The sequence below is a fragment of the Schistosoma mansoni genome, chromosome W, assembly GCF_000237925.1.
Source record: "Schistosoma mansoni strain Puerto Rico chromosome W, complete genome".
NCBI lineage: Eukaryota > Metazoa > Platyhelminthes > Trematoda > Strigeidida > Schistosomatidae > Schistosoma > Schistosoma mansoni.
In genome coordinates this window covers 50883008-50897030 of record NC_031502.1, presented here as the reverse complement: position 1 = coordinate 50897030, position 14023 = coordinate 50883008, and the positions used below count along the sequence as shown (strand labels likewise).

Here is a 14023-nt window from a genome sequence, read left to right as displayed (position 1 = left end):
AATATGGTTCGAATGCGTGACCTAAAATGATCAGAATGTTCAGTAAAACTAACGAGATCAGTACAAGTATCGAATACTTTGAGAACCATCCGTTTGTGGAGACTCATTTACCGTAAAAACGCCACAGGTATTCGAAGCTTCACATCACCTTTACACGTGACAACTTGTTAATCGGAGAATACCAACCCAATCAAATGAGAAGTCAGAAACGAAGGGAACCGAAGATATATTTGAGGATCTACTGGTATGTCGAGAAGAGTTTAATCTAAGCAGGCTCGCAGGAATGCGTTGTGCGGGATACACACTCGTGATCTGGTGTGGATGCGTGGCCGAGCACATTCACCTAATGTGTGTCCAGCAAATAAAATGGAATCATCATCAATGATAAAGACATACAGAACTACTTATTTTGGGGGAGTTATTCAATGTTACAGCAACTACAAGTTTTCCCAGAGAAGTGGACATTGAAATATTTTTGAAGCAAATGTTTTTTAGTTTTTATACATAATCAGGTGTGACAAGGCATCATAAATTCGCCGTTTCTGATTAAATAAGGTTGAAATTAGAGAGTAAATAAACGGAACAGATACGTTTCTGTGGCTTACTCAATTTCGATTTGTGGATTTGTGACTTCAAGGACGCCACAGGTATGCTTATTCAAACTTTATCTTAGCACTTGTTCACTGTTTACTGCTACGATTTTTAAGAGTAAGTGGATCTCTGTTGTATGCTTGAAACAAATATGGACCTGATTGACTTTTCCCCCATCATTTTTCTAGGTACTAGGCTAAGGGACTTACCATCACCAAGTTTACTCTCACTGTCCATCCATTACTAACAACAGTATTCCTGAAGGCCGGACACAAACCTGTTTGCGACTGGAAACTTCCCAACCTATCCGGATATTCTATCGCAGCCATGTTTGTAGCTCTCTCGGCGTTAATTGTTGCATGTAATGATTACTTCATAATACTTTGAGATCATAGGTCTGGATCAAATCGTATGTTACAGTGTGGATCCGGTCACATCACCTGCTACTTTTCGGATTGGCTCAAATGATTCAAGCATACTGTTGCAAGGCTATATAAATATTACTTTGGCTTACACAAAGGTTAGGATCTGATTTCATTTCCATACATTTGATTTGCAAAACTGGTAGGACTAATTTATGACAAACTTTTGAGCGACGTTAGTAACCTGGAGACAGTTCACCTACTTACCAGGGTCAAAGGAGTGTTATAAGTTAGTTTGTAGAATTAAAATTAAGATAAAGTTAGAATCTAAGGTTAGAAATTGAACTCAGGGTTTTCACCACGAACTGACGTCAGCTATCATGCCAAAATACTATCCAAGTACATGATTGAGACTTGCTATCTTTAATTTCGTTGGTTTGTCCATAAGTTGTAGTCTTTTGGAAAAAGTTGGAGGACATGCATTAGACCAAGTGACAAGGTAGAAGTATTCACAGTAGCAGAGAAGTATTCTAAGCTTTGATGACTAACAAAACAATGTTATGCAATAATCTTCGCTCCAGACCAGGTCACTTGTATGTCCTTAGAATAATCGTTATATATAGTGTGAATAATACTCAGTAATGTTTTGTATGTGTGGATTTACCAAGAATTTACGAACAAAATGTATGTTGATCTTATTTGTGGAATACCAGTCTCTATCCGAGACCGCTGAAGGTATAACCATTGATAAATTAATGCAGTCCAATGATCCTTCACAAGTTCATATTCAAGACTGAAAAACAATCATATAACAAGAATGCTTAAAATATTGTTTTTTATGAGGTTCCGTCAGTTTCCGTCACTAAAATAATTAACGATCGACCACTTAAACCATTATACTCTACATCTATTTAATATCAAAACACTAGTAGTTATCTTAATAATCCATTACAAGGTGAAAGTTTTTGTGTGCAACCATTCGTATAGTTTGTAAATTTGCTTGTGAAACTATAAAACATTTCGGTTAACTTCATTTTTTTCTTTACCTCCTTACTGCATTACCTACATCTGACTTCGGTGTATGTAGGTTCAGAAAGCACCTGTTGTAGTTTCAATTGATTCCGCAACTCAAGGGAAATTCCAAGTTTCGGGTGTTTTGGGAAACGAGATAGAAGGTTTGAACTTATCTTGGAAACCAGATCAGTCAAACAGTACTTGGAACCTTACATTTCGATTCGCGAAGTCTGAAAATAGTTACAACCTCAGTGAAATTAGCTTCGTTTATGAACTGCTTGATTTGCCGGGTTGGTAATTCATATTTTTTATTTTTATTCTTAGAGTTAGTTATTTTAATTGCTGTAAATTATTCCGTGTATTAGCTAGTGTACCAGCCCTAAAGACTCAATATTTGACATGACTTTATTGTTCGGTGTTCCTGTCATTAGTTTTTAAAAGAAGTTTTCAGCAATAATTTTTTAGACCTGTTACTTTTTAAACATTTGACAATCTAACTTAACTTTTTATTCTGTTTTTATATCTAGGTTTAAGATATGCATCAAATAACCATTCACTATTTTCCGCTGCAATCGGTTCATACTATTCTTGTCAAGCTGAACAGAATTTAGTTTTAAATCATTTCGCACCAAATCCTGTAACTGTTAACCTAACTTTCTCTCAGTTAAAAGTTCAAGCATTCAGACATGGATTGGAGCCTGAATTTAATGGTATCAGTAAGTTTTCCTTAACATTATATAAGTTTGTTGATGTAAATAATTATTAGCTGTATACCGTCTGTCGTTTGCAAATAATGATCGTTCGGCGGTGATTTGATTCACTACCCTTGTAGTTTATTATCGCTGTTTTTAAGCACCAAATCTGAGTTGTTTTTGTTGTTAAATGAACTTATATGCAACACGATTTATATGGTATATAAACTAGCAGTATCTACTTCGGTTTTGTAGACAAGGTAACAATACTGACAGTTCAATATCACAATTTTTATTCAAGCTTAATGATGGTTTGTTGAATACTAAGCATGTGTGATTTCTTTTGGTCTGTTGAATGTTTTAGGTTTCCGTTCATACTTGAGAAGATTCCCAAGACTCCCTGTTTTTTATTACAGCAAACTCTGGGAATAATCCAGTATGCTTTTTGATGACTGTCTTCATCAACTGTATCACTTCTAAACTGTACATTAGTGAGGACTCATTGATGGCGTTTCAATTATATTTCGCCTTATAAAAAGTTATTGTTAGTGTTTCAGGGTTTTTTCAAAGGAATCGCGACAGTCCTGATGAATACTGCTTAGTACAGTCATTCCATATGATAGTCCATCTTAGGCTTTTACCCGACTAACGGGGTTCGAGTAGAAAACCTTTGATAGGTTGACCTACTTCTTGGATGAACATTCAACGGGCAGACTACTACAAAATCTCTTTTTTGACGCTGTTAAATGCAGCTGCTTAACAGACGTTCATCATTGCGTTCGCTGAATTAAAGTTTCAAAAGTACCGTTTACAGGTCTTTCATCTGATTTCAAAGTCATAAAGTGGAAATTTCTCTGTTATTTCGTGAAAATCTACCACTAATGAAATTCTTATCACTAACCACCCTTATCTTTATGCAGTCTGATCCCAACCTCAATCATTATCATATAGGGAAGATGATCACTTGACCGGTACAACGTATAATTCAGTTACTGGATTTGGTGCAGTTTCACAACCTGGTCATTTAATCAGTCATCCCCGTTAAGGGCTTCGAACATAGTCCTGCCTTAACCTCAGGTTGACACAATTCTCATTTAAACATTAAAAACACAAAGTCCAGCTAAGGGATCTCTTTTCAGTGACTTTTATTATCAAGCCATATATCTATACCTTGCTTCACAAGAGCAGATGACCTGGTAGATGCACATAAAGGTGACTGATAAGGAGTGAAGTAGTTGAGCGTGTTGACCGCTTCACTTATCTTGAGAGTCTCATCATCCCTTGTGATCTGGTGTGCGACGAAATCTCAGCACGGATACAGAAGGCTCGACTAGCTATCACCAACTTGCGTCATTTATGGCGTAGGCGATATATCCGTCTAGCAACCAAAGGACGGGTTTACAGCGCAACAGTTCTCTCCGTCCTACTTTATGGCAGTGAAACATGGCCGGTAAGAGTAGAGGATATTCGTAGGCTACTAGTATTCGATCATAGGTGTCTTCGAAGCATTGCTCGTATATCCTGGGACCACCGAGTAAGTAATGTAGTTGTTAGGAAACAGGTACTAGGTAAGGATGGCAAATCGATTGACGAAGTAGTGAAACTTCATCAGTTGAGATGGCTGAGACACGTGTTACGTATGCCCAACCACCGACTGCCCCGACGTGCAATGATTTATGGTGTAGGAGTAGGTTGGAAGAAAGCTATGGGCGGCCAGACCAAAACGTGGCACAAATCCATGAAGTCGCTGACAATTGGACTGAGTCATGTTGGTAGGTGTAGACTACCTGGTTGGGACTCGCGAGATGATAGCAATCGATGGTTGGAGACCTTGAAAGACATGGCTCAAAATCGTTTGCAATGGTGAAGGTGCATCCACTCTTTGTGTTCTACCAAATTCTAATCTTCTGAATTCTTCATGTCTATCTTTTTTCTCTTTCCAAATTTATTTCACTGGATTATATTCTTTGAATATCTTCAAACTCTAATCTTTCCGATTACTATGGGATTTGAATCTCCGTTCTGGTCCTACGTTGTAACTGACTGACTGACTGCTAATGTGGTATGGCAACTCGGACTGATGTACGTACGTACGAAGTTCTACGTTGTGACTGACCGACATAAAGGTGACCAAATGGGGAGACTTATCCTTTACGAATACCTAAATCAAGTTCCCACGAGTGAACGTTATTCACAATTTTGCCACATAAAACGTTCTTTTTAATTAGATCAAATTTCCGGTCTCCTTTGAATTCCAAATTTATTTTAAGGTGTTTCTTTGAAACGGAAAAAAGCAGATTACTTGTCATGACATGTTTTCATATTTTTCTTTATGAAGCGACTTGGATAGCCGTTTTCCGCCAGTTTTCCTGAGGAATGCTAGTTCGTTAATGCATTCTGTACTACATATCCAATGCATTCGGTAACATAAAGAGTGATTAAGATTCCTCTTTCTGCTTGAAGGAATCCAGCTATAGAAGTTGGTCAGCTGGCCATTCCATGTTTGTTTCCTAAAAATAGGTCTTTTTAAGGAGCTATCACTCCTCGTCAAACGCACATCGAAACAATAGTTTGACTGACCTAGCTCATTTCCTAATGTGAAGTCTATGGAAGGGTGGCATGTGTTGAAGCAGTGTAAAATATCTGCTGATTCAATATTATCGTCACAAATGATAAATGTGTCGTCTATGTATCTTACGTATAGATTAAATCGATTGATAATCGAACTAAGTTGGTTGTTTTGCCATAAAACAAGTGGTCAGTCGACAGACCTAGATCTATGTTGTTAGAATCAATATGCTCATATATATAGCATATGGTTTCAGTTAGTTATATACTCGTGAACAGAGAATCAACATCTCATATTCTCATGATTTTATTCATAAGTGTTCACGATATCACGTCATATATTTTGCACCTTTATTACCTTTAATTATTGTAACAAAAACACTACTCATCTTATTGCATTCACATTATAATTCGTTACTAACTTATTAAGTCTGTTGTTATTATCCATATTACGCAATCCAGTATTATATTCGATTGCATCATCATGGTTATTCCTTGTTCATATGTCCTCACGGAACTAGTACTTTACCTCAGATGACAATGATTCATAAGCCCCTAAATAACTTTAAGTAAATAAATGTTCTTGTAAGATATGGTCTTCAAAGTCCAAAGCTGTGATGATTCTTTTCAAGCAAAATCAAGTGTAGCCTTTCGGTCAAGGTCAATCCTGACCACCGGTAACTGTGCTGGAGGGGCTAGCTAATGAATGGTAAGGACAAAAATATCTAATAAAATGTATTTCGGGAAAACGATCATCAGTTTCCGATTTGCAGCGCAAAGTTTTTATTTTATGTTCTTTCAGAATGGGCCTTAAAATAGTGATGTAAGGATAAAAGGAGTAGTTGGAAAATGTCGGTCATATAGGTAGTAAATTTAATCACCCAATAAATTCTAGTGCTTATGTTACAATTTCGACATGTGTATAAACGCACAAATCCATGACCCGTCATAAGTAAACAACAATAAGCTAATGAGTCTATGGTTTAAAGGTTACAGGTTCACTTCGTTCAGATAATCGAGACTAGTTCAGTTAGTTTAAAAAAATAATCTCCCATGACATTTTGGTAGCAATTTATTCTGAAGTCGCAAGTATTGACCTTTTTTGTTTTACGTTCAAACTATTTTTATTATTCGGAATTACATTTCTGCGCAATGTATGTCAATGTATGGACAAAACACAATGATAGACGTCACTTTGTAGGCGAAACGGTAAGTAGTCTGATAAATCTAAGTTTCATAGCTCAATAAATGACTTACAAAATTCATTTCTGTCAATGATTTGTGTTTAAAGGGATATTTAGTCACGTTCATTTTTGTGTCAACCATCTTGCCCATTAATGTTTTATTTTATAACTCTGCCGACCAGTTATTTTGTCGTTTGGTATCTGTTCATTCTGCAACTGGGTCGGTTGTTTATTTTTGCGTAAGTCGTCATCACGGCCACCATTCACATCAATCCAGACAATCGATCGCACAATAAAAAAATTACATAATTCTCGTCAATTATAACAAATTTAGTAACCATTTTTGTACATCATACTATCGTTGTATCTCATAATACGGTACACGGAACTTCATCTGGTTTCATTATTTTAACTTATTTAATTTTTAAGTAGCGGATCATTTATGCTTTTATTTTCGTTTATTTTACTCTCAACTAACCACTAATTGTTTTTCTTTTCGAAAATTTTCTTTCAATTAGTGGTTCAATGCTCACTCGATTATCATTTAGACAGAGTTGTTCCAATTGTCATTGGTATATCGTTAGCAGTAATGATTATCGTTGCTCTGATCGCATTCATTATTACAAGTCGACGTAATCGGAATATCAGTGGAAATGGTGTCAGTGGTGGCTACCAGCAAATCTAAGTGTATGAAAAGACCTGACTATATATGTATGGTTAATGGCCCAACTTAGTCGGTGATTTACTGTTTGTATGCCATGTGGGGACAGTCTGTTCATAATTACTTCGATAGTTTTACCTGCGATTTTTTCCAGTTTTTAAAAAAATTGATTACTGAAATTTTGTATGATTACTCCTTGGAACTTGTTTTATTATGTTTATATGGAGTTATCCTTTTTCTCTAATTACACACATGTTTTAAAATGTCGTATCATCAAACATCAATACGATATTATGCTGTTCTTCTGTATTGAATCTCATAGATACATATTCGTTATTTATTTTGGTTAATTTACTCAAAATAATCTCTTCAATATATGTACTTTACGTAATTTATTTCAGGCAGAAAGCAAAACATTTTTCCAGTTTTTCAGCTTTACTGCGTTTTACAATTGGCTAAAATTTTGTTAAAATCATTTTCTGTAAAGAATTATTTCTATGTTGTAAGAAATTTTAGAAATACGGAGCTAAAAACTATAGTCTGACCTTTTTTTTCTCTTCTAGCTTTATTACATTCTATGATACGAGAAAGTGTGAGAAGACAAGTAATTTTAGATAAAAAAATAGTCTGTTCTCCTTCTCGAAATGCTTCCACATGGCCACGTGTAAACAGCCACTGCCAGGGAAGTCCTACTTACTGACTTCTCGCAGGGAGGGGGGCTGTTTTTCACGAAATCGAGAAAACGAAAAGCGAATATCTGGCCCTTTGTCCGGGTTAATGGACACAGAAGATCCACCTAGGGGAGTTGGATAGCCCTGATTCCAAACCAATGGTGCACATGGGCTCCAGGGTCCTGAAGGAACAAATGGTGTATGAACCTACTGTTGTCACCGGCTACCATGGGACTTCATCTCCTAAAGTTACTCCACTGCTTTGTGGGTCAGACCTTTAGGTCAAAGGCTCCGGATGTGACCCCCTCAGAAAACTATCTGCTCCGGTTTGAGCACCCGGGCAGTATCCCAGCCCTCACACAAATCAATGATAACTACTACTGGCCTCATTGTTATTGTGTGGCGCATATCTATTTGGTGCCCCCTTGTACCAATGTTTATGTGTCCAAGATAAATAAATTACACTGCATTTCAATCAGGAATGCATATGGATGCTTAATTATTGTCCCACTAATAGGTAACTAATACGTTGATATCCAGTCTGATCACTTTTACAAAGTCGAACTAAACTAAATAACTGTAATGTTTTGCAATGTAATTCATACTTCAGACCTGAAAGTCATGAACCAGTCTGTATATATATGCTTATCAATAACTTTCTATACAGCTTGACGCTTTTCTTGTTACTTAAATTACTGATATTTGATCCTGGGAATTGTATCACATTGCTATCCGAATAATAAATTACCAACTAATGTATGAATTTTGTTTTATTCTGTATTAGTTTGATTATTAAAATAGTTATCCTCTAGTCATCAGATCAATCTCTGTAATTCAAAGTTTAGTTATGTGTTCCTGATCAATAATTTGTGTCACTATTGTCCACGTGTAAACTTGAAGATAATACATTTGATGGAGTTTTGTTCTCTGAGCTGGATGGTTGGGTCGTGGAGAGAGAACAAATCTCCATCAAAATCATCCACCTGAGCTACAAATCTTCACCATCTGAAGATAATACTATTGGTTTATTCTGTTCTACTGAAAAGGGTTTCGGAATTTGAATAGATCCGTTTCTTCAACTGTATATATTACAAGAATAATAGAAATCATTTACTTAGTACTCACTATAGTTGTTGAGTAGAAAATAATTAATAAATTTACAAGTAAATAGTTTAGTTGGAAAAAATCACCTGACCAAAAATTTGTTATAATCCCTTCGAATGCACTAGCTACTTAGGTATAAATTCATAAGTTGACTGATAATTTAGAACCTTTTTTTACAACCAACAATATGGTTATGCCTACATAAAAAGAGTTATTTGATGCCAAAATGATCAAATAAGGTAAATTCAATTGTTAAACGAATTATCTTTGAAAGTGAAATCATTTCTTATTTACGTGTAACGAGTAACTTGAGTATGGATTTGATATTCATTTTTAATATATTCAACAGTAAATAGCGCCAGGCGATCTCATAATAAGCAAAGATGAATAGTGGCTAGCAGTGGAATCTAGGACGCGCGTTTCGTCCAATTTGGGACTTGTCAGCTGAATGTACCTGCATCTCAGAGTTGATGTTCACTTTTTGAACTCGAGCCCAGTACCTTTCGCTTCGAACGCCATCGCGTCATCCACTCAGCTACTGAGTCCTGATAGTCGCTTGCTTGTGCAATGGGGTGAAGTTTAAATTCACTTAGTGTCGTTTGTTTGAATCTTCCCATTGATATTTAGGACTGCAACTGGTCTGTCTCTAATTTAGGCTATATCGAGGCAATACGCACAGTATGCGAATATACCAATTAGAGACTGACCAGTTGCAGTCCTAAACATCAATGGGAAGATTCAAACAAACAATACTAAGTGATCTCATAATAGTTGTCCCTTTTACATATAATTATTAGTGTTCAATACATTTCGTATTGTATATTGCAAGTTCAGATTTCTCTATATCTGATCGATTCATGTCCTTTTCTGATCAGTTATATTGATAATGTTTATTGTTTCCTAGCATGAACAATGATTTTTCTTTCAATTCTCAATAATTTCATGCATAAAATCGCATTTACTTTATTAAAAAGCAAGTGACAACAATTTATTAACAAAGAAACAAGGTGTGTTTATTAACTAATCAGTAATTAATAACAAATGTCCAGTGTTTCCAGGTTTTCCATGGTGGTCTAGCTTCAATTGACTCACGCTTTCAACTATGATAAATGTCATGTTTGTCTAGTCTTCAATGCTGATCAAATTATGTCGTCGCAATATGGCCACTAATCTAAGTTATCTAATAAGATTTGTCAACATGCTAGTAAATAGAGATTTATAACTTAAGATGAAGTACTAATGAAGATAACAAATCTTACGACAATGTCCATAATTTCCCTGAACAATCTTAGATATGCTGTTTTCAGAACTGTAGTTTGTCGTGGCTTGAGATTCTAGTTGGTTTTCGCGTGCTATATTGCCAGTAGGACCTTATTTACGCCTGTTACCCCTTGTGGAGGAGCATGGGCCGCACAGTAGGACCGGTGACCATCTATTTGCCAATTGACACGCTGATTAATAAAAAACGATGAGACCCTAACGATTATTAACAACCTTAAGCTTTTTCTAACCCAATAGTCAGTCAGAAGACAATGACAGGAAGGAATCTAATTCTTTATCGTACTCAGTTAAATTGTAACTCAAATCATAAACTGTGGAGCTAAACCGTGTCGAGTATGATGCAGTTATCCAACAAAAACAGTGGGAGATGGTTGATTTTTTGGTGAGGTTCCGTTTTCTCAGCAAGGTGGTTTGGTCGTGGAGCTTTCATTGTTCTTTTGAACGATAAAATCAGCACAAACTTCGGAGCAAAGTGAAATATCCAGATTTCGTCACGTATTTCATAGATGGTCCTATTTTATAGTGGATCAATTAAAGTTAGACAACTGTGTTAGATGCCGAATCAGGGATCTAGAGTTTAATCGTTCGTGCGCGAGACCGAAGTCATAAGCTTGGTTGCCGAGTTCGGGGTCGTAGATGCACACTAATGGAGTGTCCTATGCTAAAACAAAGCGGCCGCCCAGTGCCTCCAGGTTTTCAATGGTCGTCTAAATTAGATTGGCTCATGATCTCAATGATATAATGGAAATACCCAACCACACATTTACTTATTTGTGCCTGTCCCCCCTCATGGTGGAGCATAGGTCAGACATCATTTTCCATCGAAATCTATCCCACACAATCCTTCCCAGTTGACCCCAGCTACTGTTCATCCTTTTCACGTCTGCTTCCTATTCTCGGCTCAGAGTGTTCTTTGGCCTTCCTCTTTTCTGTTTCCTTCAGGATTCCAAGTTAGCGCTTGCCTCGTGATGCAGTTTGGTGATTTCCGAAATGTGTGTCTTATCCACTTCCAACGTCTTTCCCTAATTTACTCTTTCAGTGAAAGCTGGTTTGTTCTCACACACAGTAGGCTGTTACTGATGGTATCCGGTCAACGGACATTGAGTAAGTTGAGTGGACGATTGTTCGTAAACACTTGTCCTTTGTTGATGATGGCTGTGGTAGTTCTCGAAATTTGAGCTCCGTACAGTAGGACTGTGTTTACTTTCGTGTTGAGGATTTTGACTTTGATATTGGTTGACAGTTGTTTTGAGTTGCATATGTTGTTCAAGTGTAGGAATGCTGTCCTTGGTTTTCCAATCCTTGCCTTAACGTCTGCATTAGATCCTCCTTGTTCATCGATGATGCTTTCAAGGTACGTGAATGTTTCGATCTCTTCCAGACCTTGTTCATCAAGTGTGATTGAGTTGGTCTTCTCCGTGTTGTATTTGAGGATCTCACTTTATCCCTGTAGCATGTATCTCTTCTGGAATTACTACCGGTCCCATAACCAGGTAAAGAAGGAGTTTGGGGAATATGGTCATCAATCTTATCCCGTAAAGAACAATCCTGATTAAAAAAACACTAACCAGGAAGCAGCGAGCTCTTAATTCAATTATTCTGGGGATTTTAACAGCTATTTATAAGTAACGTTGGATGAAGATCACACCATATTTTAAGTTGGATTAGTCTAAATTATGGATCACGGCACATCCATTCAGTGACTGAATAGTACCAAAGTCCTTGACATTACTAAAGATCCTGAGTTCATTTGAATTTGAAGCTGTGAATCCTATTGCTAAATAATCCAAAATTTTAATGAAACAGTTATCCTTTCGGACATTCAGTACTCTTTAAGATTGTATAAATAATGAAAATAACCTTTGAATGTTGTTATTGTTATGAAAAACAAAAGTAAACATTCAGAAAATTGAGCAACTTCCTAACTTCTCTTTATGTCATAAATTCGATCGTAGATAAAGTTGAGATTGATTACTTTTCAACTATTTCAGTAAAAAACAATCGTTTATCTTAAAATAGTAAAGATTCTTATTTTGAAAATTAGAACATCATACATAAGCAAACAGTATTGTTGATCTAATTGAAAACAATACTGCTCGTTTATATGTATTGTTCTGATTTGTTGTTCTTTTCGTTATTCTCCACATGATATCACTGTTAGATGCAAACAGATCAATAACATCTTCACAGAACCTTATCATCTGAAAAATAATTCAGTATTTTAATAGTTAAGTTCATGAGTCAATTAAAGCTAGAAAACCATGTGAAACCTGGAAGCACTGAACGGCCGTTTAGTCCTAGCATGGAACTTCTAAGTAGTGCGCATCCATGATCCTGCTTGCGGGATTAATTGACTCGTGAACTCAACTATTAAAATACTAAAATCTCCACAAAAATCCCTTCTGATAATTCAATATTTGTTGTAATAATTTACACTTATACAAACTACATTTATGTATAAAGTTTTAGCATGAAATAACCAAATTTCCAGGAATTCTTTTTGTCGAAATTGAGTTTAATGTTTAGTTTAGTATTTTGATCATTCAAATTATGCACTTGTTAGAAATACCCTTTATGGATAAGACAAATACTACGATTATTATTGGTAAGAGGTGGATTCATTGCATCTCGGTCACTATACCATTCGAAACAAATATGATTTATAAACTCACTAAAGTTGGAATTGCATCAATGGAAATCAATGGTTAGGCGTTCTCTACGAAACCCGAAGGTTTCGGGCTCAATCCTCAGAAGGATAGCAAGTCTACACTGCTTACAAGTTGCATATTGTGACAAGATAGCTGTTCATTGCTCCTCAGTTTTCAATAATATCTAAACTGAGACCAATTTGTGTAAAAAAAACAGCCTACAAAATAAACTAATCAATACAAAATCCCTTCAGTTAAACTTATAATTATTATATATAGTTGAAATCATGAGTCAATTGAAGCTAGACCACCAAGGAAAACCTGGAAGCACTGAACGGCCGTTTAGTCCTATCGTAGGACTCCTCAGCAGTGCGGATCCACGATTTCCAGGTTTTCCATGATGGTCTAGCTTCAATTGACTCATGATTTCAACTATACATAAAAAATTACTAAAAATCTCCACAAACAACCCCCTTATAATTATTATTTAATGATTTAATAAATGTATTATAAACTAATAAAATTACAATCGAGGTCGTTTATTAATTGATTAACCAATCAGTATCTAATACTCATGCTCTGATCAATAAACACTAGATGACACACAAGAATATTGTCGAATTATGGTTAGAAAAATAAAATCAAGACAACTCTCTTTGTTCTACTTTATTTTTTCGTTTACTACACATAAAAAAATCTTATCATAATAATGGATCAAAAACTACACAACATATAACAAAATGAAAAATACTGTGATGAATTGGAACGGTAGTTGTGAATTAAGGCTATATTGAGGCAATACGCACAGTATGCACATATGCCAATTAGAGACTGACCATTTGCAGTCCTAAATATCAATGGGAAGATTCAAACAAATAATATTAAGTGAATTTAAACTTCACCCCATTGCACAAGCAAGTGGCTATCAGGACTCAGTAGCTGAGTGAATAACGCGATGGCGTTTGAAGCGAAAGGTACTGGGCTCGAGTCCCAGAGAGAACATCAACTCTGAGATGTAGGTACATCCAGCTGACGACTCCCAAATTGGACGAAATGCGCGTCCTGGATTCCATTGCTAGCCACTATCTATCTTTGCTTATATGTATGAGTGTTGTTGTAATGAATCGATACTGATTATTTACTTATAAACTTTGCCCCTCGTAAGACATAGACGTTCAACCAACAATCTCAAAACAACACTATCCTGGTCCCACTCTTACAGTTTTACCACATGTGCTATTCATGCT

At 36.1% G+C, this 14023-nt stretch overlaps 1 protein-coding gene across 1 annotated transcript; it reads left to right on the top strand.

Moving 5' to 3' along the window:
* Positions 1-631: 631 nt before the first annotated feature.
* Positions 632-7688, top strand: Smp_032520.1 (putative lysosome-associated membrane glycoprotein). The gene is made up of 5 exons (XM_018790063.1): positions 632-952; positions 987-1111; positions 2041-2257; positions 2495-2683; positions 6930-7688. The coding sequence occupies exons 1-5, from the start codon at positions 919-921 to the stop codon at positions 7094-7096; spliced, it is 732 nt and encodes a 243-aa protein (XP_018655444.1). The 5' UTR covers positions 632-918; the 3' UTR covers positions 7097-7688.
* Positions 7689-14023: the final 6335 nt, after the last annotated feature.

Bases quoted from the DNA above. Each gene is read 5' to 3' on its own strand.
- Smp_032520.1 (XM_018790063.1), top strand. From the start codon at position 919: ATGTTTGTAGCTCTCTCGGCGTTAATTGTTGCAT. The intron at 2,258-2,494 runs GTTGGTAATTCA...TTTTATATCTAG, and splicing joins TGAACTGCTTGATTTGCCGG to GTTTAAGATATGCATCAAAT. The intron at 2,684-6,929 runs GTAAGTTTTCCT...TCTTTCAATTAG, and splicing joins GCCTGAATTTAATGGTATCA to TGGTTCAATGCTCACTCGAT.